This window comes from Sebastes umbrosus, chromosome 3 (assembly GCF_015220745.1).
Source record: "Sebastes umbrosus isolate fSebUmb1 chromosome 3, fSebUmb1.pri, whole genome shotgun sequence".
Taxonomy (NCBI): domain Eukaryota; kingdom Metazoa; phylum Chordata; class Actinopteri; order Perciformes; family Sebastidae; genus Sebastes; species Sebastes umbrosus.
Window position 1 is genome coordinate 30,846,826 of NC_051271.1, and position 27,958 is coordinate 30,874,783.

General features: G+C 41.3%; 1 protein-coding gene across 3 annotated transcripts in view; it reads left to right on the forward strand.

Annotated features, from left to right (window-relative positions):
- Nucleotides 1–5,469: 5,469 nt before the first annotated feature.
- The window catches only part of myh11a (myosin, heavy chain 11a, smooth muscle), a 35,592-nt gene continuing 13,103 nt past the window's right edge, over nucleotides 5,470–27,958 (forward strand). For 2 of the 3 annotated variants that reach the window (XM_037763411.1, XM_037763413.1), the window contains exons 1-17: nucleotides 5,470–5,626; nucleotides 10,285–10,649; nucleotides 10,877–11,033; nucleotides 16,065–16,092; nucleotides 20,534–20,633; nucleotides 20,762–20,788; nucleotides 22,814–22,906; nucleotides 23,034–23,097; nucleotides 24,552–24,650; nucleotides 24,789–24,932; nucleotides 25,044–25,139; nucleotides 25,301–25,419; nucleotides 25,522–25,674; nucleotides 25,795–25,968; nucleotides 26,136–26,309; nucleotides 26,493–26,607; nucleotides 27,648–27,841. In XM_037763411.1, coding sequence (XP_037619339.1) covers nucleotides 10,308–10,649; nucleotides 10,877–11,033; nucleotides 16,065–16,092; nucleotides 20,534–20,633; nucleotides 20,762–20,788; nucleotides 22,814–22,906; nucleotides 23,034–23,097; nucleotides 24,552–24,650; nucleotides 24,789–24,932; nucleotides 25,044–25,139; nucleotides 25,301–25,419; nucleotides 25,522–25,674; nucleotides 25,795–25,968; nucleotides 26,136–26,309; nucleotides 26,493–26,607; nucleotides 27,648–27,841 — 2,079 coding nt within the window. In that variant the 5' untranslated portion in view covers nucleotides 5,470–5,626; nucleotides 10,285–10,307. The remainder of the gene's footprint in view (nucleotides 5,627–10,284; nucleotides 10,650–10,876; nucleotides 11,034–16,064; nucleotides 16,093–20,533; nucleotides 20,634–20,761; nucleotides 20,789–22,813; nucleotides 22,907–23,033; nucleotides 23,098–24,551; nucleotides 24,651–24,788; nucleotides 24,933–25,043; nucleotides 25,140–25,300; nucleotides 25,420–25,521; nucleotides 25,675–25,794; nucleotides 25,969–26,135; nucleotides 26,310–26,492; nucleotides 26,608–27,647; nucleotides 27,842–27,958) is intronic. The other variant, XM_037763412.1, reaches the window with a different exon arrangement.

Genomic DNA, 27,958 nt, shown 5'->3' on the forward strand with positions numbered 1-27,958 from the left:
AAAGCTACGTCACCACACTCCTGGCGCACTTTCCCTGAGCTTTCAATATTGACGCGGATGAGTTTGCATTGTAGTTTATGGATCGCCCGGTGCGTTTCATACCGGCACTAAAGGGTGCCGTGTGCGGCGGTACCGAATGCCGACGGCCGTGACAAAGCTTTGGTATTTAACGCCCTGGGAATGACAATGGGCTGAATGTAACCATTTACCAGCAGCGCAGTTTGTTCAACAAGATGTAATGTACACTTAAGTTTATACAGTGTCTTAATTTATTGCTTCTTAGTCCCATTAGAAACCATAATGTGTTGCTGAGTGGACACAGTATGCATGCTGAGAATGGAGTCACAGCGAGCCTCAACTGGGACATTTGGAGTCTGATTTTACATCACTTCCTTGGAGCAAACATTATTTGCGCTTAAAGGTGCTCTTGACACCATTGATAACATTCAGCCACTAGATGTCACATTCTCCCTCCGCCGTTCCATTGCATTTACTTCACAACAAGTCGTTGTCGAACACTTACTGTCAACTGCCGCCATTTATCCGTTTTTTTTTCACACTAACTGACGACTCAGAGATACCCCGTGATGCCAACGTCGTTTTACTATCGGCTCACAAGCCTTGTTAGAAGTGGGAACCAAACGTCTTCCACAGAGATAAACAAATCATTCATTTTGGACCTGCCAACATTTTTTAATTCAAAGTCATAATTTTTTTTCAGGAAAAGCCATACTTTTATTCAGCACCTTTCTAAAAGATCTGTAGATGTATTTTAAATATTTGTCTACATAAAAATGTTATCAATAAGACCTTTAAAGGCTGTGTGGCCCTGTGGCGCCTAGTTTATTGGCACCAAATATCAGTGTTCTCTTGAAAATGGCTATATAAGCGGAGGAAGTGGAACAATGGCACACAATTGTTTGATTGGCAGTTTGCCCTATAATAGGTAGCATTTCTCCTCCACTGTATAATGTAGTTGTGTGTAAAAGAGACAGCTGTATAAATAGTACTGAATGCAGTGGTCTTTTGACTGCAGCAGAGTGAACCGATGTTTGCCCCTGGGCTCAAATTAGAAAGTAATTGCATTCCGGGAGGGTCAAACATATCCATAAACATATTTTCTCTCCAATAGATGGCCATCTATGGACATGAAGGTGAAAAAAAAAACATTAAACATACTATATGTAAGAGACCTCTGCATTACAGTTCATGTTGTTTTAATGCTACCATATTGTGTTGAAGGACATTCCACATGTAACGGTCAACTGTGAGTGGTGAATCGCATATATGTGAGTCATTTGTTGCATACATTTACTAGCAATCATGTTTTAACATAATAGATAAGATAAGAGCCTAATTTGTGTGTCACTATTGATTTAACCATCCTTCACCCAGAGTTTTTAATCCATGTTCTCTCCCACCGCCTCCTCTCCTCTTTTTCACTGTCGACTTTTCATAGGTTTATTCATTGCTCTGAGGGATCACTTGGTGGTGATCACTTTTTCTCCATCTCAGACAACCGGGGGAGGATAAATGTTCTGGCCACAAAGTTTAGGACAGACTTATTTTGTCAGCACACAGTGCCACCAGATGTCCACTTGAGCCCTTTGACTTTTTTTATTCCTGTCCTCCCTTCTCCTTCCCCTCACCGTACATCACATTAAAGAGAAATATAAAAGTGGCCTTTTCTCCGACAGCGGCCATGGAGTAATGATCCTGTGATATACCTGTGGGGATCGGAGAGCAAAGACACAAAGTTTAGTGCAATGCAAATAAATCATCTGATAGTGTGTATTTAATTGGATGAACAGCAGGGAACTCAAATGGCATTAAACATCTTTTATAGTAGAATGAGAGAAATCTATACTGTATAGTCTTTCTCTTAGACTGATTTCCTCGTTGCCTTGGTGTATATATGGCCTATTGGTAAACCATCTGTGTGTCACAGCTAACTTACAGGTAAAGAAACAACTTTGTTTGTTTGAACAATGCTGTTGCTGCTGGACCATATTTAGTCATTGGGGCTCGGGGTGCTTGCCCGTGCTAGACTTTGAAAGTTACACAGAAAGCTGCCGAGATTCCATACAGACCCCACTGTCCTTATATGGCACACACTGCAACCTCTCTGTTCAGTGTATCTGCTGTTTTGTCTCCCTCTCTCCTCCTCCTCCTCCGTGTCTTGTTCTTCATCCCTCCCTCTGCCTTGCCTCTCACCCTGTCTCTCCCTGAGTTTTTCAACCCTCGCTTCTCCTTCGTTAACGCCACCCCGCCTCCTTGATGTTGGCCAGAGGGAGCCCAGAGGTCCTCCATGTTGCTTCTTTGGTCTGTCATCGGGTTTCTCACACACACACACACCAGCACGGTGCTGTGAGTCTCTGGCACAAAACAGGCCCCGGCTATCAACCAGCAGCTTGATTTATTGGAGCAAATAGATGGGTGTCCTTATATAGGAAGTTCCATTGGAACGAAGCTGGAAACAGGAGGGATGCAGCAGGAGAGGGATGGAGGGAGTGGGGGTAGGGCTGTTTGTGATGGTGGAATGCGATGTGCGTAACGATAGAAGAAAATGCGTGGGATGTACACACACATTCGTCTTGTAAATTATGAGTTACATTATGGAGGGGAATCTCTTTGGAGCAGCTACAGTAAAGGGGGATTCCTGTGCTGGGGACAGTTTGCCTTATGAGGAGTGGGAGCAGATTGCATAATCTATAATCCCTGCAGGGACTGGAGCTTGCAGCCACTCGGTTTTAGTTGCTGTGTCTCCATTATATAATTGTGATGCCTCTTTAGTAGGGCTGTCAAAGTTAACGAAAGAATAACACGTTAACGCAAATTTGTTTTAACGCCACTAATTTCTATAGCCCTCCTGTTGTCTTCGGGTCAAATTGACCCGAAGACAACAGGAGGGTTAAACAGGCCAACTGATGATAATGAACAAGGCTATTATTTGACAATAATGTTTTCTTGTCTGGCTATTATTAATAATATGAGCATACTTTTGTTAATTTTTCATGACCTAATGTTGAATTTCTGTGGATTTATCCCTCCTGTTGTCTTCGGGTCAATTTGACCCGAAGACAACAGGAGGGTTAATGCATTGACGCAAATTTTAAGGTTGTAGCAGGTTCAGTTTTTAAAGCTAAAGTGAAGATACTGGCATCATATGAAACGGAGAAACCTAAGGAATCCATTGCCAACCATGTCATGCTACCTTGTCGCAAAGGGGGCTAAATATGCTCCAAACTTAGGCTAAATTTTGGCATGGAAAAACTGGCATGGCCATTTTCAAAGGGGTCCCTTGACCTCTGACCTCAGGATATCTGAATGAAAATGGGTTCTATGGGTACCCATGAGTCTCCCCTTTACAGGCATGCCCACTTTATGATAATCACATGCAGTTTGGGGCAAGTAATAGTCAAGTCAGCACACTGACACACTGACAGCTGTTGTTGCCTGTTGGGCTGCAGTTTGCCATGTTATAATTTGAGCATATTTTTTATGCTAAATACAGTACCTGTGAGGGTTTCTGGACAATATTTGTCATTGTTTTGTGTTGTTAATTGATTTCCAATAATAAATATATACATGCATTTTCATAAAGCAGCATATTTGCCCACTCCCATGTTGATAAGAGTATTAAATACTTGACAAATCTCCCTTTAAGGTACATTTTGAAGAGCTACAAAATGTGCGAATAATTTGCGATTAATTGTGATTAACTATGGACAATTATGCGATTAATCGCTATTAAATATCTTAATCGATTGACAGCCCTACTTTTTAGGGTTGTTTTTTTTACCCAATATTTTTCCTGAGATGATGTATTGAATACAGTATGATCCTAAGCACAGCAAAAAAAAAAAAGACTATAAACACTAAAACTGAAAATACAGTATGCCCCGTGAACAACCTCATCTATTAGGAAAACAAAACTCATTAGGCCTTTATCACAGAAGACATTTTGAAACATCTCAGTAGTAAAAGCACAGGTGTAAATAATAACATTAACGATGTCACACTGTCATAACTCACTGGGAAACTTGGATAGAACCGAGCCATCGTTAATGTTATTAGTAACACCTGTGCTTCTCCCACTATGAACCTATTACTATTACAAGTATGAATCCTACATTAAAAATGTTACCTGAGTTAAAGGGACTGTTTGTAACTTCTTACACGTATAAATCAATCCGGGTCGGAGTACCGTGCGCGCTCCCGTGTGGCTACGCTGTTCAGACTCAGACTCAACACAAACTACACGGAAGCACCAAAGTTATATCTAGTGAAGTCCGTCTTGCAAAACAGTGTTGGCCGCGGTCGGAGGACGCGGGGGAGACCGTAGCTTTGGTCTCCAGGGCCGGAGTCTCTGCTGTACTCTGCTCCTCTGCCTGCTTGCCTGCACTCAGCTCGCTCCACCTCACGTGAATGCGCGCACACTAAACACTGCAGAAGACTTTGTAGCTCTGAGAACATCTAGTGAATGTACAGTGGACATTTGTGCAGAAATAAATGCTGCAGCTCCTCCAGACCAACAGAGGTTTCCCGTGTCTTGTGAAGTGACGGGGTTCCGCAGCGAGAAACGTTATCGTCTCCGACTGGGTGCCGGTGTCTCCCTCCGACCGCGGTCGGGAGGCTGAAGCAGGAAAAGCCAACACTAGGATCAGCAGTGATTCATGGAGAAACCTTCGTCTGTTCAGCTAACATTACTGCCAAGCAGGTGAAATATAGAGTGATATTGTGGTTTTAGCTGACGTGTGTCGCCTCACTGTTTTGAGCGATGCTCGTTCATGTCTATTTAGAGCGAGCACGACGCTGACTTTCGTTGAATTAACGGCCACAGGTGTCGCTGTTAACAAGCATTTCTGATTCTTACAAACAGTCCCTTTAAAGTACAAAAGTAGGCTATTATCAGCAAAATGTACTTAAAGTACCCATTAAGCAGCACGGTGAACCCTGCTGTGTTATTTTAGGCCATCTAGGCCACAGTAGCCTATGTTTCAATGTGTTTTTATTTAATATGTAATTACTAATCATTACTGATACAGCAGCATTTTAATGTCACTTAATTTATGAAAATCTTTATTTAGCAAGTCGAATCTCTATCTAGAAAGTAGTAGGCTAACAATAGGATAGCTAAGCTAGCAGATAAGTAGCTAGAAGTATGAAGTAGCATCAAATGGAAAATAAGGTGAATATAACTTAGACACACAGACAAACATAATGTCATTGTGCAAGTGCCAGTCCACTAAGAGCAGTCAGAAGAGATCATTTACACTTTTTCCCGTTTAATTATATTGACTTTTTAATTTTTACCAGCAGGACTCTTTACTCCATTCAGCACCTCTCTTTATTCACATCATACCTTCCAGCCGGTGTGCGCAGTGCGCATGCTCAGTCTCCTCCTGCCCTGCTGGAGGATGCTGCTGCAGGAGGAGGAGGAGGAGGTCCAGCTCGTGCAGCTCCACCCTCGCGCAACAGTGCGCAGTTTAAATGGTCTGTCTCTGAATGTGACGGGGGTCATTTGGACTGTTCTGTTTTTGGAGTACCTCGTCAACGCCGGCTGCTCCAGACCCTAAACTCTCCAAACCCAAAGCTCCTCTGAGCACTCACTTCTTCAGAGTATGTAAGTATGTCATGTTCTGCAGAGGGACGGTTAACTCTAGTGGTGATGCTGTAGTGCACTTGTCGACCTGCATCCCTCTCACACCTGCTAGTATGTGTGTGGGGGGTTGTTTTCTTGTATGTGTTAAAATGATAAATTAAAACATGGAACATGATGCTAGAAAAATCTAATTCAATAGGAATTTCATTTTCATATAATGGTATAAACTACTATTTACATAATTATTAGTTTTAGCTTATTATGAGACCAATGAGACAATTTGGGTGTCAGACAGTTGCTCAGGTCCAATGGTCCTAACAAAGTATATCTACTGAAGTACTGTACTTAAGTACTATTTTGAGGTACTTGTACTTTACTTTCCTATTTTCTGCTACTTTATATACTTACTCCACTAGATGTCTGAGGCATATTGTACTTTTTACTCCACTACATTTATTTGATAACATTAGTTACTTTGCAGGTTCAGATTATTAATGCAAAATATAAATGAACTAATGAATTATGATATATTGTTGAAGGTTAACTACCCAGCAGTATATAAAGTAATTCAAATGAGCCTTAACCAGCTGCAGCATAAAACTGGTGTTTGTACATTAATGTGTCAAAATTATAATCCAGTAATATATTGTATATGATTCTGCATTGGGACATTCTGCAAAATGAGTACTTTTACTTTTAAGTATGTTTTAATGCTAATACTGTTGTACTTTTACTTAAATTACAGTTTGAATGCAGGACTTTTACTTGTAACAGAGTATTTCTACTCTGTGGTATTGCTACGTTTACTTAAGTAAGAGATCTGAGTATTTCTTCACCACTGCTCAGGTCTACTCTACAGCACATTATGCATTGAGTTTATTAATTCATACAGAGCTCCATTTTTTTATTTAATCAAGTGTATTGGACAGTGAACTGACTGTGAACACTGTAAAACTCATGCTGCATTCACTGCACCACGCTGCAGTAGGCTTTTATATTGTGAGGAAGTAAAGGTTAGGTCTGAATATCTCAGAAATGAAATGAACACGACTCTGACCGTGGAGTTTCCTGTTTTCCAAATATGGTTGCATTAAGCTGCCTGTCTGTCAAACTGCTGATACCGTTGTGGCTGAAGATGCAGAGACACATAGTGGGAACTGAGACTCGACAGTTTTCACACGTCTCCAATGAATCAGTGAGCGTATTTAACCTTTTTTCATGGTCTGGTTTCATTGTATTGTTCTCTCCATAATTATGTACATCAATGACCAGTTCAGTGATATCCACATTCGCCTATCTTTTGTCAGTCTGCATATGAAATACTTCATCAGCTCAAACACTATTGCCCTCATTTAACTTCATTACACTAACTTGGATTTCTTAAGCAGGCTTCCAGGATTGCTCACCAGAACATGATAAACTGGTTCAGGCCCACAATCTTTGTGCTGTAACCCATGACTTATTATTTTTAACATCAAGGCATCTCAGAAAGGGAAGGAGGTTATGTTGAGAGTTTATTTGGTTGCCATTATTTGTATTTAAATGGACAGTTCTGCAGTCACTGGCATTATGCCTCAGGACCTTTTCTCTAATGGGACAAAACAAGTGTCGTCATTTGTCTGTTTTTAATCTGCATGATTTAATTATTTTCATGCTGTAATCCTAATCATCATACAAATGCATTATTAAGAAGATGATAACAGGAAGAATGTTTGTGAAACAGCCAAGAGAGGAAATGAGTAAAATCATTCACAGGCCCTGGAGGTCAACCTCTTTCACCCACACATAGAAATAGGTCACTTAGTCTCCTGGGTGATATTTCCGCTTGTTTGTTATCATTTTAGAGGCTAAAATATGGTCATTGTTATTGGACACATCATGGATTTGTATTTTTTTTTCTCAGCCTTAGTGTTGTGTGTTTGGGAATCGTGGCCAACATCTAATGATAGTGAAGGATTTGATAAGTACAGATAATGTACAGCGAGCCGGTCATTGTCGTGAAATAAACCCCAACAGGGCGATGTGGCACCCCGACTCCAATGCAAAGCATCGCTCTGAAGGGGTTTATTTCACAACAATGACCCGCTAGCTGTACATTATCCCATTTATTACACGGCTACTTACTTAAGAAATCAATAATTTGACACAAAAATAGTCCGCCAGAGTCCGACATCAGAACTGAGCCCATAGCAACGGTCCGTTATACATAGCAACGGTCTGCGATAAAGAAATAACGTTGTGATGGACCAATCAGAATTGAGCATTCAACCAGGCTGTGTAATGATCTTACAGGTCCTATTGATAATATTTTATGTAGACGAATATTTTGTAAAAAAATAATAATAATAATACATCTGCAGAGCTTTTAGAAAGGTGCTGAATAAAAGTATGGCTTTTCCTGAAAAAAATATTATGATTGTGAATTAGTCATTTAAAAAATGTTGGCGGGTCCAAAATGAATATTCTGTTTATCACTGTGGAAGATATTTGATGTTCAGTTCACACATCTAACAAGGCTTATGAGCCAATAGTATAACAGCGTTGGTATCATGTGGTATCTCTGGGTCATCATTTAGTGTGGAAAAAACAGATAAATGGCTGAGATTGACAGTAAGTTCCAGGCAACAACTTGTTGTGAAGTAAATGCAATGGAACGGGGGAGGGAGAATGTGACATCTAGTGACTGAATGTTATCAATGTTATCAACAGCACCTTTAACAGAAAAAAATACTGCTTTCAGTTGCACTGAACTAGGCGGGTCAGTGAGATTGTGTGCTAAGTAGGGTGTTGCTGTGTTATTGTCAGTTAAAGTTGATGTTTTCAGTAATTTATGGTACGACTGTGAACACATTAGTTGGAGTGGAGTGTGGATAGTTGAGTCTCATGGCAAATAATGCCTGTGTTGACAAACAGAGCCTTGTCAACAGCTTCTAGTCAGTCTGGATCAACGTGTTATCTTGTCAACTCCACTTCAGACAGCTGTCTTCAAGATGCACTGGCTGAGTACAACGCTGTGTTGACACAACAGAGAGAGAGAGAGGAGGCTTTGCAAAGGTATTAAGCCACAGTGGTGAGGAAAGTTAAAGGGTTTGAGGAGGAGGGTCTTGATTGGCTGCACATACTTTAGCACGAAGGGGAGTGACAGGAAAAGTCTGTTTACTTTTATCAGCAGGAATAGCTGATCATCAAAGAATCAGCTGGTTCCTTCCTTGTTTCCTCAGAGCTATGCTCATCTCACTGGACTTATCCGCCGGCTCTGCAGCTTATGAAAAATAGGAAGTGTCTGCCTGTGCCTCCAGTTAATATTTATGCAATATCTTTCAGTAGTTTCTGGGTGGTTTAGTTTTGCTGGCCCCTGGGGTACGTTTATAGGCTTTCTCAGCAGGCTCAGTGGCTCTTATTTACATAGTTCCCACTCAATTAAATTGTGTGCCAGTCTCAGTGTACAGAGGGATGGAGAGGGGGTGATGTAAAAGTCTGTGGACATAATCTAGAAACCATTAAGTTTTCTCCTCAGTAGTTCAGAGGCCAATTAAGTTCAGTCATAAGATTTTTTAAATGTAGTAATAGACCCACTGAACCAATTGTGTTTGGTTGTCAGACACATATTGCAGAACACAGTGATATATTTGAAATATTTGCTACCAAGCTTTATGTTTTATTTATATTTTAATAGGTTCAGGTAAAATTCATGCACCTTTGCATATTACAGTACCTCCCACTGCAGGTGCTACTAACTCCCAGACATAACTGAGTCCCAGACACTTGCTCAAAATGTAGCCACTGTCTGTTGCATTTAAAAATGAATGCTGTTAGGGGCCCATATGAAGCATGATTGTTAAAGCCCCGGGCCCCCCTCAGTCTCTCTGCCTCGCTGTTATCATTTTGAAGTAAACGACGAGGCCAGCAAGAGACATACTATTCCCTATATGGACTTTGTTTGGGAGTTCACTTGCCTTGCTGTTTAGGTCCGCAGAAAAAGAGTCCTGCTCCAGAGAAGGGGCCCATATATGGTCATCACAGCACGAGACTGAAGCCTCCTAGCAGAGAGACAGGGGGGAGAGAGAGAGAGAGATGGCGAGGGAAAGACACAGAAAACATGGCTGTTGTCAATTAAGCACTGACTTAATAATTGAGTATGAGTAAATGCCACTGAGCATTAATGGTTGGGGGATATTTCTGTTGAGAAAATATGCCAGCCATTGTTACTTAAAGTTAATTAAAAACAATTTCCCAGCCTCAATCTTTCTATCTAAATTAGGGAGGGGAATTGTTTGTGCGTCTCCCATGTGGCGTCTGTGAAAGTGTAGGGTCGAGAGGGGGTGGAGGTCTGTGAGAATGAATGCTCTGTGGAACTCCCCGACGGATGAAACATGTTAACTCTTTGAGTTACAATCACAGACGGGAGGTAACTTTAGTAGCATGTCTCCTACACCAAGAGACTCATCGCCCACTGCAGTGTTTAGTTAACCCTCTGCACAAACTGTTGTCTTTTTACCTCAAAAAACTTTTTTTTATTTCCTGCCTTGCCTTGTTCCCTCTTGCCTCTGTTCTTTCCTACATTAGTTACTTCCTTCCTTCCTTCCTTCCTTCCTTCCTTCCTTTCCACCTCCCTTCAGTCTTCGCTTCCTATATGTTCACTCTTTTTCAACGTCCAATTCCTTTGTTTTCTCCAACAGTTGGCCCTCCACCTCAACCCAAGATGTCCAAGAAGGCCCCAACCGAGGACGAGAAGTTCCTCTACGTTAACAAAGACATCCTGAACAGCCCCATGGCTCAGGCTGACTGGTCGGCCAAGAAGCTGGTGTGGATCCCATCGGAGAGGCATGGCTTCGAGGCGGCCAGTATCAAGGAGGAGCACGGCGACGAGGTGCTGGTGGAGCTGGCTGACAACGCCAAGAAGGTGACGGTCAATAAGGATGACATCCAGAAGATGAACCCGCCCAAGTTCAGCAAGGTGGAGGACATGGCTGAGCTCACCTGCCTGAACGAAGCCTCCGTGTTGCACAACATCCGCGAGAGATACTATTCTGGCCTTATTTATGTAAGTATACAGTGAAAACATGTAACATGTAATTTCAACCTAATCTTAATTCTAATATAATAATAAATGTTCATGCAAATACTGACCCTTAATAATAAGCCTTGAGGCACAGCCAAATGTCCTCATATTTGTGGAATTTTACAATATTTCAATCTTTAACATTGCTTTCTGTGCCTGACTTGTCAGACCTCACACACACTCATCTTCCTTGTGGTCTTTTCTCTCAGACATACTCCGGCCTGTTCTGCGTGGTGGTGAACCCCTACAAAATGCTGCCCATTTACTCAGAGAAGATCATTGAAATGTACAAAGGGAAGAAACGACATGAAGTCCCCCCTCATATCTACTCCATCGCCGATAATGCCTACAGGAACATGATGCAAGGTAGGATGTTTCCACCGCTCCCATCTCTGTGATATCTACCACACTCATTTTTCTCTGATGGAGCAGTAATGTAATGTCCTGGTCCTTTCTTTTGTAGAGCATTCCTGTTATCCCTTTGTTTGTAATGTAAGGTCTCTCTCACATTGCATAGATATGCAAACCACATAAACTACAAACATACGTTTCAGAGTTGTGTGTTTACAGCTTTATTATCTCTGTGTTGATGGGCTGGCAACCTGTCCGGTTACTCTCTGCGCCTGAGGCATGACAAAGCAACATAAGAGCTTGTGTAACTAATTTACAGCTCTCACACGTAAACAAGCAAACTGTTTGCAGTTGCAGTTTTCAGCAAGCTGCTGGCCTCATATGTTTTAAAGTCATTTCTGTCAAATTGAAGTGTTCGCTGGTAGCTATTAAGAGCTTGGTGTGGGTGAGCTGTGGTATCAGCTGTCAAAAGTCTCACTTCAGCCTGAGAGATGACAGCTGGCAGCATTTAGCTCTGTCATGTTGACAAAGCGGTTAATAAAAACCACAAACAGGCCAATGCTGTCAGGCTGATAGTTTCAAATGCAGAACTGTGTTTATTATTATACACAGTCCAAAATCAACCTTGTAACTCCACCTGCTGTAAATTCATTACAAAGTAAATTGGTCAAAACAAATCTAATCTGAAAGGGTATTTTATGGCCCATTTGAGAGTCAGTGTCTTGTAGAGGTGACGATAGTGGCCTTGGCAGAGTTGTGAGTCGTGCTTACAGTAAATGGCTCTTGGATAAGCCTGCAGTTGTACAACTTTAGAGCAGCTGGTTTCCCATAGAAGCTGCTTCGTGTGCTTCCAGGGGGTCGTGCCCACTGGACTTCATGTTGACGTGAGGATGATCTCTCAGAGGAGTTGACATCTGGATTGAGGGATGGGTGGAGGGCAGTAAAACATTTCCTGTTTCAGCAGCCTCTCCTTCCTCATTCAAATCTTCTAACTGTATTTTTTTTTCTCTTTTGGTCAGTGTGAATACCAAAGATTTTTTTCTTGTGCGAGAAAGGGAAGGTTAAAGTTCCCATTAAATGGGTTTGAGATTGTACTTTTCTGATTTGGTTTGATGAGTTTCCCGATGAAACAGGATGTTTGGACAGGACTTACAGTAAAGTAAGGAAGTAATTGTTTAGAGAGTTCCAAAGAAAGTAGGATTATCCAAAATCCCCCAAAGCCACACAGTTCAATCTCTCTGGCCGCAAAGAGAGAAACTGATATAAGAGCTCACTCATTTAAGAGACAAATATTTTTTGATCCCGTTTGAATTGCGCCATGAATCACACATATGATGTTTGTCAATTTAAAACATAATTTTGCAAGTCAAGAAGTCGCAGTTTGTTGTAGTATCATTTAACTTTGTGTGAAACCGCTCAGTGACTACATGTCTCGTCTCGCACAATATAATGTACGTCACTAACACTAGCTAGCTAGCTAACTTAGCTATGACCACACACAAATGAACCAGTATCTTACCTGATGTGTTTTATCCAGCGACTCCTGGTCTTTTTGTTTTTCATTTTATTTTATTTTTTTACCTTCATTTATGCAGGGGAGATTCACTGAGAGCAATGCTCTCTTTTTCACCTGGAAGCTGCATACTGTACATGCATATATACATGCTGCATTCAGTCTGATCTGAGCCACTAAGCAGCTCCACTGGAGCGTTTGGGGTTAAAGGCCTTGCTCAAGGTCACCTCAATGCAAGCGCTGCTTCTTCACTTTCCCCAACCAGATTTATCCTGCCGGTGAGATTGAACCGGCGACCTTCCGGTCACAAGCTCGCTTCTCTAACCTTTAGGCCACCACTGCCCTTTTTATCAGCCAGGAAGCAAAAGAAAAAGCAAAGACCCATAGCTTGTGTGAGTACATCCCAGTATGACTTTTGGGTGTGTAATCTTTCTAATTACGTATTTTCACAGTCTGATACTTCAACAGTTTTACAACAAACTGAGACTTTCTTCACTTGCAAAATTATCTTTTAAATTGACAATCATATGAGATTCATGACGCAATTATAACGGAATCAAAAAATATTTGTCTCTCACCGCCGACTACCGTTCATATTTTTTACGAAATAAGGTCCCATGGTGGTCCACCGGAAGGGGAGGGACTTCACCTCTAGCTCAGTTTCCATTAGCATTTTACCGTCACATGAATGTACATTCAAGCTTTGAGAAAAATAACATTATTATGCACTTTACATTGATCATTGATCCAAATCATTGAAATATGTTTGACCCAGAACAGGATATGTGGTTACAGATAATGGATGGATGAATGATACCTGAACTGAGTCTGGAAGCTCATAGAAATGACTGATGATGTGAAAAGAAGAAGCCTAAAAGAAATACAGCTGCAGCAATATCCAGCTCTAATCCTTGGATAGACATATTGTAACATCAGATTGAATGTTAAGATCATGTTCAATTTGCTGAATTATTTTGGCATTGGCATTATAAATATCCTAAATCTGTTTGGGGTCTTTGATAATGTGGATTAATGCTTAATGTTTTCTCTTACTTTGAGAATGCAACTGTCACTAATATGTGTACATTGGAGGATTTTAAGTTCCACCCGGCCGGTACACAGGAAATTTACGTATTTAGCTATGTGAGTAAACACGGCGTAACAAGTAAACAAGAAGGGAGAGGATTGAAGGGTGTTTGTGAGTGTGTTTGGACTACACTTCTTCAGCTCATCCCTGCAGAAGAACCCATACAGCTGCAACATGGAGACCATTTTCAGATTATGGGAGAATCACATGCTTGTTACCACCCAGAAACACTACGTGCACATGAAGAGTGCGTTTTGATTTGCTGCGTTTATTTCAGACTAAACAAATCAGACGTTTGCTTGGGCTCGTGATGTATGAAATGACAATTGATATTTTAGATCGTGGACCACCCATTCAGTTTTAACATTTAAAACATGGCTTTAGACTGCTTTTTACGACAAAGTAGGAAAACGCCAAAAGCAGAAAAACAATGACAGTATTATCAGTTAATAAATGCAAAAGAAAAGATAACAGCAAACTACAAATGGGAGGTAATAAACACTTAATAAAAAAGCCCATAAAATGTGGATCTTAAGATGTGACTTAAAATATGCCTGAGATTTTAACCTCTTTAGACAAGTTGTTTCAAAGCCTGGGATACCTGACTTAAAAATAAATCACCTGTTGTTTTTAATACAGACATAGGCACAATCAGAAGGGACTGTCTGAGGACCCTGATATGCTTAGTTACTGTCAATATTTTGCCAGGTTTTGAAGAAGGAATTCATTCAAATAAGTTTTAATTAGAGATGTCAATCGATTCAAATAGTTAATGGCTGTCAATCGCTTGATTGTCCATAGTTAATTTGGATAAATCGCAAATTAATCACACATTTTTTGTCTGTTCAAAATGTACCTTAAAGGTAGATTTGTTCAGGACGCCTTAGTATAAATTCTTCAATAAGCCTTTGCACAAAAGTCTAAAAACTAAATCTGCACATCTATGAACCCCTTTTGAGCCTTTATTGTATAACACTGTGGCTGGCAGGGAGTTGTTATTGTTGATGTATTAGTGGGATTTCCCATGAAGTAGTGACTAATGATGCAGGATGTCTACACTGAGTGCTGTAGAAGGAACAATTCACATGTTAGAGTGGAAGTGGCGCATAACTACAGCAAATCCAGATAACTCGCCTAAGCTTTGAGATGTTCTTCCTGCAGTCTTGGCTGAGATCCCATTCTTCCGAAATTGTGCCTCGGTCTTTGATGTCCAGGAGATTAAAAAAAAAAGTGAATTTCCCGCAGGGAGTTTGCTATCCCCTGAAATGTTTCACTGCAGCAGATGACTGATGTGCTGCTCCTCTGTGTTCCCAGTGTATTTGTGTTTGCCAGACAGGTGTAAAGACATTGACACTCCCATGTAATCAGACTTGGTTTGATTTGATTTTTACATACTGACCTAATCAGTGTCACAGAAATATTTTTCATATTTTGCAGTGTCTCTTCTCTCGGAGACTCTGGCACAAGACTGAGTGTTGTTTTTGGAGGTTTTACAAAAGCTCACGACTCTGGCCACCCCTCTCTCTCTCTCTCTCTCTCTCTCTCTCTCTCTCTCTCCATCTGCCTTAATTAGGAAGCGCAGAGAGGGAACAGACTGCATTTTGTGTGTATGTAAGGAATGGAACCAGTGGACCATCAGCCAAACTTGAGTCCAGGCGGAGAAACAGCACCCGTGCTAGTTTACAATTCAGGGCCGGCTGCGCACTGTAACACGCAGTGATAAATCACATTACGAAAACAATGACGCCGCACATGACTGATGCTCTTCGCTCTATGTAGATGAGGAGTTGTTGGCGAATGCTCTGCGTTGTGTCTTTTTCCCCACATCAGATCACGTTTGCAGTAAAGCTTTCAGGCGTCATTTACGAAGAAGTTTCATGTCGCAAACTGACAGCAAAGTTATCTTTTCTCTCAGCTGTACTGCCTGTACTCCCCCAGGAGTGCTTTGTATCGAAGGATACAGTTACAAAATAGCCTTACATGGACTCACTGTATTCTCCCAAGAGTATTTTTGGAGACGGTATAATGACTCATTGCTCAGCACATTCAGAGTTGATTTTCATGCTTAAAAATCAAAGTATTTGTGGGAGTTACATGTTTCTTTAGGCACGGGGTAGCCGTTGCAAATCACACAGCCTCCTCTAAGCCTTGAACCGAATCCCAGCTGGTGTCTTAAGTTTAACGCTAGATTGATCTTTATTCCTGGAGAGAGGCTTGTGGTTTCACATGTGGTATGTTCAGTAGTGGCCAAACATAAGGGAAGAAGAAAATAAAGTCCACGTGCTTGTAATAGAAAATTACATATTTGTACTTTGGTTATTGTAGATTCCTTTGGTTTACCACATGATTTTTATGCCTTTATAAGTGATCTGGTCACTCACTACATATTTGTGAATGAGTTGTCATAAAACGTGTCTAACACTATACACTTTCTTTGTCTCTACAGATCGTGAGGACCAGTCCATTCTCTGCACGTAAGTACAAATCTGTCACCTCCATCTCACCTTTGTCGGCTTTTTCTTAACCGTTTTCCTAGACGTCACATTAATGCTAGAAGAAAGGCTGCATGTTTGTCTGTGTGTATGTGTTGAAGAACAGTTACATAATGCTTGTGTAAACACACAGTTAAACAATTGAGATGCCTATCTGGTCTCTCAGCACATCAACCAGCAAGAAATCATTCATTATATAATTTTTTTGTTTTTTAGATAATGTTGCAGTGAACTGTGTTGTATTCAAGTGGAGCCAAACTTAATGCGTCCCAGAGGGCTGTGGCCTTGTTCTCTTCTCAGACCGTCAGTCAGGAAGTATGCCCTCCGTACTGATGGGAGAACCAGATTAGCTCTGCAAATGTTTGGGCTCCATTTTGTTTGTTTATTTATTTCAAACCAATTATTGAGAACTTTGACATCCATCGGACATCCAGGGACAAACAGCTTAATCTTTGGACTGGCCTGAACTTTACTTAAATTCATAGAAAACGAAGTTAACTAACCAATTCATTTGTGTTTCCTTTCCCATTTTAGTGGCCTAATAGGCTTTGCATTTTGTATAAATGCTGTATTTGTGCCCAGGTCATGAGTTGTGACTCAAATTTTGTGGATTCCCTACTACTTTTTCTAGGAACTGTTGCCACTTAGGTTGCTCTTTACAACTTTCCACTCTCACATACTGTACATCACAATCGCTTGTGTTTTATGTTAATATCTGTCCACTTCCACGAAAAAGGTACTGCATGCTTACATCATCAGACTGTTAACTTTGGAGAGGGAGGGCTTTTATGCACTGAATCAAACAAGTAGAGATGATGCACCCTAAATGGACCTACAGTGTAATGTGTTCTTGAGTCAACTACAGTCATTTGAATTGACTGATTAGTATCAAGGAGCTGAACAGGTTAGCATACAGATTGCAGTATTTCCCATATTAGTTTTGAGTGAACAGTAGCACCATTGCTGCTCAGCATCCAGTGGTCCCAGTAAAAGATATGAAAGGAGGGGCTCTTCTCCCTCAAGGCTCTTTCCACTCTAAATTTACAGATGCCAGGATGCTGCAAATTCTTTCATCTCATCAGACCATTTCCTCAACTATCACGCTTTCTTTATCAGAGGGGAAACTTTGGAAAAGTTTGGCAGTTATCCCTGTCTGTGTGCGGGAAGATAATTATTTACAGTTCTAGTGAACATGAAGATGTTGGATGCTAATGTGAGAAACACAAACACTATTTGAAAAAGGTTTAAAGCGATAAACTGAAAGTGATACGATAGAGCTGAAATACAAACTCTGCCTTTTCTGTGGAACATAAGTCAGATCCACAGAGTCACTTTAAGATTTCAGTTTGAGCTACAGCTGGTCTCAGCCTCAGCAGGAGCCATATATGGGAGAAATGTTTCTGGTGCGATACGAGGAATGTCATGTATGACATTCTCCTTCTGCATGTGTGTTTACACGTGTTTAATTGCACTGTATGTTCTTCTTTGGTATTGTTTTTACAGCAATACATCATGTAGGCCTTGCCCCTTTATAGCATGACGTTTATAAGTATCTGTTAGTACGTATTCATGGGAGACTTGTGTAACTATAGTTTTGGGGATTTCCTGTTTTAACTTCGCTTTTAAGGATGACTTGCTTCTGTATATTAATTCAACACTTTTTCACATCAAACCAGATCAAGACAATCAGAAATGCATGGTGGTCAAGCTGGCGCCACGCTGTTACAATGTCCTGTCACCATGGTACATTACCAGCGGGAAATTAGGACGAAACAATACACTTACAAACTTTTATAACAACTTCCTCCTACAGAATAAATTATCCGATAAGACTTCCGAGAAGCTGTACTTCAAAATTTAAGTAATACCTCCTTAAGACTGTCAGCAAAAATGTGAACATGTTGCATACGGTACGTCACAGAGCTGTTCTTTTACAGGGTATTCGACAGTGTGTATTGTGGTAATTCTAGCAGTGATTATATTCCTCAAATTCCTCCACACAGTAGCAAGAATTTGTCATGGGAAATAGCTGGGAGCCTGCTGCTAAATCCATTCTTGAGATGTTGACATTTCATCTCAGCAGGGTCAGCAGTTTCCTTGGTCTAATTCGTTACGTATGTGTGTGTGTGTGTGAAGGACTGGACTGACGGAATAGACATAGTGGCCTCAAAGTGGCAGGATGTTGCTGAAGAGTGCAGATTCACAGCCTTTTCTGACCCTTCTGAGGGCTTGAATGCATCACATGTATGAATGAAGGGGCTCCCCTTAATTTAGTGACACTGTAAGGATTTCCTTTCCACAGATGACTGAGAGGATACCTCTTTGTGTTGTCTACAACTGTTGTTCTCAACCGTGTGTGTAACCCTTTAAAAGAGCAGTGTGTAGGATCTGGCGGCATCTAGCGGTGAGGTTGCAGCCAACTGAAGCCCCTCCCATGTGCCAAGTGTATAGGAGAGCTATGGTGGCCGATGCGAAAACGCGAATGGCCCTCTCTGAAGAGCCAGTTGTTGTAAGAGTAGCCTTGGTCATTTGGAGCATAGGTGGAAAGTGAGTGGTGAAGCAAGAGAGAGAGAGAAAGCGGCGGCGACGGAAGCAAATAAGACAGTTAAACCAAAAAAAGATTTTCGTTTTTCTGTTGTTGGTTTTTTTTCCTTCATTTTTTTCTTAAAGTCTTAAAATATTCAATGTTGAAAGCCAAATGTTCGCAAAATCATAATAAAACACAATAACATATCTGAATATTAGCAATATGGTACCTCTGGTGAAATATGATGTAATCCATTCAAACCAGTCAAATAATCTTATGATCGTCAGTGAAAGCTGTACTGATGGTAAGCAGGACGTGCAGGAAGAGACAGTTTGATAGACCATATGGAAGAAAAACATCCATCACAATTTATTCTGCGCTAACAGCTGCCTACAGTAGGAGCCTGGATGTCGTATGTCCTTACCAAAGCTGAACAGGACAGAGTAGTTAGATTCCTCTGAGGGCTGCCAAGCCCTAACATAGGGAGCATCCCATGCCTTTTATGGACCCATGTCTGAGGATGTGTCTGTGTGTTGGACTGCTGGCTGGTGGCTCTGGTATCATTCAACTTTGTCTTTCTAAGCATCCGGGATCATTTTCTGGAAAGAATGTGTTCTTTCTTGCTTCTGTTTGAAAAGGTTTGAGTTATAAAATGATAGCACTGATAGCATCTATAACTTTTAGGTTTTCAACTAGTTTGAGGGTATCTATCATATAGCTCCTAATAATTTAGTAAATGTCATAAGAGGTTTCTTCAGCTATACACACACAGATTTTGTTGCCTTGAAGTGTCAGGCCATTAGTTTTGTGCTGCTTACGGGCAGCCATTTATTTCAAGGAATGAATCACCTCTTTGTGAGATACACTTATTCGCTTGCTTGCAGAGAGTTAGATGAGAAGAGCAGCCTGTTAGCTTAGCTTAGCATGAAGACTGGAAACCTAGCCTGGCTCTAGCCTAATGGTTAAAGGGGGACTACGCCCATTTTCAAAATTCATACATGTTATTCCTATGGTCTAAGACAGTCGAAAAAATATTAGTAAACATGAACATCTCTCTCCTAAATTAAAAAACTAGAGCATTAAAACTCAAACTTGTGATGTCATACAGTAAAAGTGTGGAGCTGCTCCATAGACAATGAATAGGGAGAGATGTAGGTGACACTGAGCGCAGCCAGGGGAATGTTTTGACTATATGGGAACATTTTCTGTTTTACAACTGGCAACACTAGAAGAGATTAAAGCTAATTTTGGTATAAAAAAGAAAACAAACATTCTGTCGGTCCATAAAATCAGTCTCCCGTTCATTGTCTGTGGAGCAGCTCCAGATTTTATACCCGATGACATCACAAGTTTGAGTTTTAGCACTCTAGTTTTTGGATTTGGGACAGAGTTGTTCATATTAACTAATATTTTTTGGACTGTCTTAAACCATAGGAATAACATGTATGTTTGTTATATGTCACCCTCTCCCTCATCACGTTTCCTGTCTATCTCCACACTGTTTGCTATCAAATCAGAAATACCAAGAAAAATCCTCTTTAAAAATACAGCCAGGCTTGCTGTTTTTCCCCTTGTTTCGAACTATTCCTTTTAAGTGGAGAGGGTTAATTTTAAAATACATTTTAAAAGATCCCACTAAATAGGTATGGATTATGAACGTGATAGTTGGTATAAGAAAAAGGATCTGGGCATCAGTGTGTAGCAGGCAGACTGAACAATAACATTATGCTTTGAGTCAGACATAGGACAGACATTTCCATTCAATTAAACTGGGTTATTGGACTGTGAACAGAGTACATGTCAGTGCAGCTTATCTTCTTGGTCTCTCTCATTCCCTTTCACTATCTCCTCTCCCCTCTGCATCTTTTAATCCCCTTCTCGCTTTTTCCTCTCTAGTGGAGAGTCTGGTGCTGGGAAGACGGAGAACACCAAGAAGGTCATCCAGTATCTGGCTGTTGTGGCCTCCTCACATAAAGGCAAGAAGGACAGCAGTGTTGTAAGTATCTGCGTGAAGAGATCATGTTGTAATAAAAAGTCAGGATCTGCCAGCCAGTTCCCTCACTCTTCAACATATGTAGGAAACTGCCCAGTTTAATCCTGTATGTCGCCATTTCCTCCAAATAGCAACAATCAGGAAACCAGTTTGCCTACGTGAGTAAAGGGGAATGCCTGGCGTGTGTTTTTGTGTGTAGTGTTGGTGTGTGTTCCTTCCTTAGGTTAGAAAAGTGCATGAGGGAAGTGTCACTGAGTTACCAAAAAAATTCTGTTTTCTGTTTGTAATGATTTTTCTTACACCAAGGGTCAAGATCCCAGATCTTACTGTCTTACTGAGTTAGAAGGTGTTTACCCTAACATTCGTCATGTCTGTATCTTACCCAACAACAGCTGACTTAGACTGCATGACCATCATCATAGTACTGACTCGCAGTCACTTTTCAAACCCGCCGAATGTTCACTGAAGGACGTGTAGTGTTTCATACTCCTGAACTGGTTTATCATGTTGAGTTTTGTGTCGTCCATCCTCTTATGAACACCCTTTCACTGCCGGCGGAGATGAGATTGGAGCCTCCCTGGCAGTGACAGGGTCTCACAGATCAACGAGCACAGTGTGAGCATGCCCAATGTCCTGTCCTGATCTATTCAACACCGACTTGCCCACCCTTCCTCTCCGTTCCCTCCCCTCCTCCTCGTCCTCTCACTTGCCATTTGCCCTGCGGTGCGCCGTTGGCTGTTTTTGAACAGCACTTCAGTCACGATAAGATGGCGTCGGAGGCTCCTGACGAGATGGTTTGTAGTGTTGCTCTGGCGTTGGTGTAGGTATCGGAAGGATTCATTTGTGGGTCAAAGCGATGCTTCCCTTTGCTATTGACCCCACTCAAACCTCAGGGTTTCTTCCCCAGGGGAAACGCTGTATGCTGTCCTCCGTAGGACTTCGAGGCTCCCACGGACCTCGCCTGAACAGAAATAGCATTGGGTCTTTTTTCTCTGCTCTGACTTTCCATTATTTTGACTCAGCCAGCTGCTCATTAGCTATCTGCTTGAGCGTATTATTTAAACAGTGTCCAAAGAACAATCCTTCCCATCAGCTCTCTTTCGCTTTCTTGCCATTTTGCTGTGCTCTATTTCTCTTTTCTCTGCTTTCTTTCCCCCAGTGACTTAAATGAACAAGAACTTCCTCTCTTCTCTGCCAACTCTGAACTGCACCTCTTCAGCTGGTCTGTATCTTTCCTGTTTTACCTTAAACATTTAAAAATAAAGATTGACTTTTAATTACTTTAATAGACTTTTTTGAGAAAGAACTGCCTTGTTTTTTTTACTTCACCATCCCGAGTAAGAACTCAAAGTAAAGCTCAGTGAAGTTAGAAAATGTCTGAACATGTCCATCATTAATCTTTGTCTCATCGATACCAGTTTTTATCACACAACACAAGTGGTGCCTCTCTCCTCTTTGTGGCTTTAGCTCTTTTACAGGGTAGCTGAGAGGGGTGTTTTTAAGCAGGAGTATTTAAGGTAGGAGCTACAGCACCTGATCTTGATGCTAGACTGACACAGAACCCTTTGATCAGGTGGATTAGCTCGATGCAGAGTGACGGGGTGTCCGCCTCATTTACCGACCGCCACCAGTCCGCAGGCTCTGAAGTCACGCTGGAAGCAAATCGCATCTCCAGAAGGCCGTTTGTGAATCAGAATCATTTTAATTTTCCGTCACAATGAATGCAAATACTTTGACAGGATTCATCAAAGGTTTTGTAATTACTCAGTTGCTTCGTCTAACCCAACATAACCTCACTCTTCCATCTCACTCTCTGTTTCCACACCAGCAACAGCAGCTTCTCCTCATTTCTAACACTTTCTCTCAAAACTGATGGAGAGGTCTTTAGGCCACGTGTCTGTATTACGTAATATACTGAAGAAAGTCAAGGAAGATTAGTAAGGAATAATATTGTCATATTACAGCTACTTATAGATTTAGGAATTATATTGATCACTAAGGGGTTAATCCAGCCAATTAACTCTTCATCTTGTCGTTCACACATCAGTGATAATACTCTGATTTCCCAACCCATATCCACCCTGAACCACTTCATCCCCACCGGTCACCACCCACTGCACCCCACCTCCAGCAACCAGTCAGTGTGTAATTGTGATGTTTCTTTATACCACTGTTGTCACTAGGGGGAGCTGGAGAAGCAGCTCTTGCAGGCCAACCCCATCCTGGAGGCTTTCGGAAATGCCAAGACCATCAAAAATGACAACTCCTCCCGATTTGTGAGTTTGCCATTTTCAGAAGTAGAAGTAGTTTTTGTTTCTGTGATGTGATGTGATTCTTAAGGGCAGGTTTTGATATTCACAGCATTCCACCCTGTAACATCTTGTTTCCTGATCTCTCTCACAGGGTAAATTCATCCGCATCAACTTTGATGTGACCGGCTACATTGTTGGAGCCAACATTGAGACTTGTATCCTGTCTGTGTGGGTTTTTCTCGCTCTGGGAAAACAGCTTTTGTTGGGACCAGTGCTTGAAGTGGAAAAAAAATTGGCTGTACTCTGTTATTCACGTGTTGGCGTGTGTATCAGCCAGTATTTTTAAATAATTTTTTTTATATTATATTATATTATCATTCTATGATATATGAGTTAATAGAGGAGAAGTGAGAAAGGGGTAGGGTAATATAAGTTTTTCTTCTACCTACTCCTTTTCGGACACTATAACTCTTGTTTTGTTTGTTATTATTTTGTATCTGTTTTTATTTATTATATGTTCGAAATAAAGTCTTTCATTCATTCATTCATATTTTAGGCATGTTATACTGTGTCAGTTATAATCAGTTGTGGTTTTATTGCTATTATTATACGTGGGCTATGCATCTTCTATAGCAGGCCTATAATACTCCTATAAGATTCACACTGGAACATTATAGTGTTGAGGTGGTGTGTTTAGTGTTAATAGTTAATGTTCTTTTCTGTGTTATTTGTAGCCTATAGTCGGGTATCATTCAGCTTTTAGGAGCAGTGTCCCAGTCAGGATGCTCCTACATATTATGTATCAGGATAAAGAGACAAATTCTGAATTTCAACAGTGAATAAAAGATACCAGGTGATATTGGGTTTGGGGGTCATCCCCCAAGAAAATTTGAAGGTTTTTATTAAAAACTATGCAATTTTACATAAATTTGGACCATTATTATTACTAGTTAAATGATTATTTTATTTTTTACACATACTACAGCCTTCGTATGAACATTTAATTCTTCTAAATGTTTGCCCTAAAAGAGCAGATTTAGAAAACCTTTAAATAATGTTTCATTAATTATATTTGTTCACAAAAAAAAGTTATGATGAACAGTTCACTAATTATTTTACAAAAAGGACGTGAACATTGTATTGAGAATATGTGCCGGTACTGCATGGGTGAGTACCAGCCCTTTTCGAGCACTGGTTAGGACAACAAAAAGGCACATTTGTCAGGGAAATTCAAAGGCCTTAAAGAAGAAGGATATCTCATACTGTATGTATTATCAGTATTTCAGTATCACTTCTAATCCAAGATGTGATTTTCTTTTGTTTCTAAACATTTTCTGTAGTTGTAGTTAATGAATCTTTACTTGACTTTTACAATCCTTCACTATCTAGGATCCCGTGTGTTAAATGTAATTCAAAGTTGTATTACATACCACATGTGCATGTAAAATGTACGCTGCCAGTGCTGCCAATTTCATGTGACACCTGTAGATTATTACTCTTATTCATGTGTCTTTTTTATCTTATTCACATAATAGAAGTCACAGAGAGGTAAGCTAATTAGACATAAAATGGCATTGAACTCAGATCTTCACATGGAGGCTGAACACAGGTTTATTTGCTGAACCCTCCTCTGTGCGCATATGTATTCTTTAACAGCTGAAACTCTCAGACCTGCTGGAGAAGTCTCGCTGTATCAGACAAGCAAAGACAGAAAGAGCTTTTCACATCTTCTACTACATGATTGCTGGTGTCCAGGAAAAACTGCGGGGTGAGTTAGAACATACTGCTTAATATTATATCCTGCTGAAGTTACTGCAAGTTAATTGACCATATGTTGTACATCATAACTGTCAAAATCACAGAAAGTTGTTCACAAACTGTTTCACGTTGTGTGTTACATTTTCAGAGGAGCTTCTTCTGGAGCCCTTCAGCAATTACCGCTTCCTGAGTGCCGGTCACGTTCAGCTCCCCGGCCAGACGGACGATGAGATGTATGAAGAGACCATGGAGGCCATGAAGATCATGGGACTCACCGACGAGGACAGAACCGGTATCAGCGATAACTCTGATCTTAACTCTACTTGGCTAGAGCACAATAGGCTGCTTGGAGGTGGCACTGCTGTTTCTCTATGGTGCTAACTGTCATGTCCTCATGTTTCAGATATCCTGAAGGTGTGCTCCACAGTCATGCAGCTGGGAAATATTGAGTTCAAGAAAGAGAGGAACCAGGAGCAGGCCACTATGCCAGACAACACCGGTTAGACGTCACAACTTCTCACTATTAGAAACTTGTTACTACAAACTACATTATAAAATTCACTTCAACTCATTTTTATATACAGCAGTGTGGAACAAAATATACACGTACTAAAAGGCATTCTTGTGTTAAGTGTACCTACATATTTCTTCTCTCTCTAGCGGCCCAGAAGGTGTGTCACCTGCAGGGCATCAATGTGACAGACTTTACCCGAGCCATCCTCACCCCTCGAATCAAAGTGGGCAGAGAGGTGGTGCAGAAGGCACAGACCAAAGAGCAGGTACTACAGGGAGTGCATCGTGTGAAACCATAAGAGCAATAAAACAATTACTGCATTTAATGAACACATCCCAACCCTGTTATCTGTGTGTGCATTTATTAGGCTGACTTTGCTATTGAAGCCCTGGCTAAAGCTGTGTTTGAGCGACTGTTCCGCTGGCTCCTGGCCCGTGTCAACAAGGCCCTGGACAAGACCAAACGCCAGGGAGCCTCCTTCCTGGGAATCCTCGACATCGCCGGCTTTGAGATCTTTGAGGTACGGACACGTTGATGAGTCAGAAATCAATAATCTGTTGTGTAGCTTATTAAACACAAAAGACACATAACCATGTTCATGTGTATCTTCAGTTCTTTCTTTTTTTTGGGCTTGTTGCAGGACAACTCCTTTGAGCAGCTGTGCATCAACTACACCAATGAGAAGCTGCAGCAGCTCTTCAACCACACCATGTTCATCCTGGAGCAGGAGGAGTACCAGAGGGAGGGCATCGAGTGGAACTTCATCGACTTCGGCCTCGACCTGCAGCCCTGCATTGAGCTCATCGAGAGGCCGGTGAGTGGCCTTGACACAATAAAAGAACAATGTCATTTTAAATGCACTTCATTCATAGGTCAAGCCAAGTACGTTCTCCTACCTAGCACAGATATTTTGTGATTTAGTAGGATGTGTCTTAATTTTTTAATTTTCGTCAAACTTAGTAATTACTACATTATCTGCAGAACAACCCTCCAGGTGTTCTGGCCCTGCTGGATGAAGAGTGCTGGTTCCCCAAAGCCACAGATGTCTCCTTTGTGGAGAAACTCATGAACACACAAGGGAACCATGTGAAATTCGCCAAACCTAAACAGCTCAAAGACAAGACAGAGTTTTCTCTTTTACATTATGCTGGAAAGGTGAGTATGTGGCGATGTGTATAACATGAGAAACACGTGATATAGTGTCCCCTGTATACTCTCATATTGACTTATAATTTGGGCAACATGACTGAAGACAATATTGCTGTGATGATTGCTGACATGTTGTAAAAAAAAAAATTCAATGAAGCTCGACTAACATTGATGTTGTTTTGTTTGTAGGTGGACTATAACGCCACAGCCTGGTTGACAAAGAACATGGACCCTCTAAATGACAACGTCACGTCACTGCTCAACAGCTCCTCCAGCCAGTTTGTGCAAGACCTGTGGAAAGATGGTGAGATGTCTGGCTCTGCTGGAATAGATTGATAAATTACAGATTTCTGTAATTTCTGTAAAGTTTGAATTTTGGATAATTAACACTCCAGTTGTACGTAATGGTGAAATACACTGCTTTTGTTAAGTGGCTACTAAACTAATGGACCCAGATGCAGAAGCAGAAAAGAGTCAGGTACAGGTTAAATGGGTTTTTTTAAGATAGCAAGAAATAATGGGGCTTGTAGCAGAGAGCCGAGGTTTGAGCAGAGAGTCCGTGGGAGCTGGTCCAGAATTATATAGGGGGACCGAGTGAGCTTGGGATCGGGAGCGGAGCAGGGCCTGGAGTCAGGAATGGCAGGACTGTGAGGGAAACGAAGACCAGGATGAGTCACGGGGGACAAACAACAAGAACTAGTAGCCTAGCAGAGTAGCAAAACTAGTAAGCGGGGGCTAGGACGTAGTAAACACTAACTGGCTGCTGAGTTTACCATCTGGCAGCGTGGAGATGGCGGAACAGGGTATATGAAGAGGCTTGATTACGGTGATGAGATGCAGCTGATAGCTCTGCCCTGACCCCAGCACACCTACAGGCAATCACACACATACACCCATAGAGAGAGAGAGAGAGAGAGAGAGAGAGAGAGAGACAGAGCAGGTTATTGTGGTATTGTAGATGGTGTCCCAGTGGTAACAGCTATAGCAAGTAAACATTACAGTCGGTGTTCAAATGATGTGTACATATCATTTTGGAGTTAAAGCCTCCATCTTTATGATTTGAAAATGTCTGACTCTAGTCACACAGTGGTATACAGCAATGCAAACCACCACCCTGCTACAGATCTGACATGGAAATGAACGGACTAGAGGCAAGACAAACACTGCACCGATTTCCATCTGGACTGTCACATTTTCCCACAAACAAAACAATGTGCCATCAGATTCATTTGAAACATTTGCACGGAAATTGTACACGTAGGGAGATCGAGCACACTTGAACCATTTCAAGTTGAGTGAACACACTGTTTTTCCATTAACGCAACGATGTGTTGTCTATTTCAGCGGACAGAGTGGTGGGTCTTGACACATTAGCCAAGATGTCAGACAGCTCCATGCCGAGTGGGTCAAAGACCAAGAAGGGAATGTTCCGCACGGTCGGACAGCTCTACAAGGAGTCTCTGGCCAAACTTATGACCACACTGCACAACACGCAGCCCAACTTCGTCAGATGCATCATCCCCAACCACGAGAAGAGGGTAAAGAAAAATGAAGTGTCATTAACACTACTGTAGTAACTTATGGCAAAGAATGCAGTCTATTTAACACAGTGCGTATCTTAGGTCAGGGGTTCTCAAACCTTTTTGGGGCCAGGG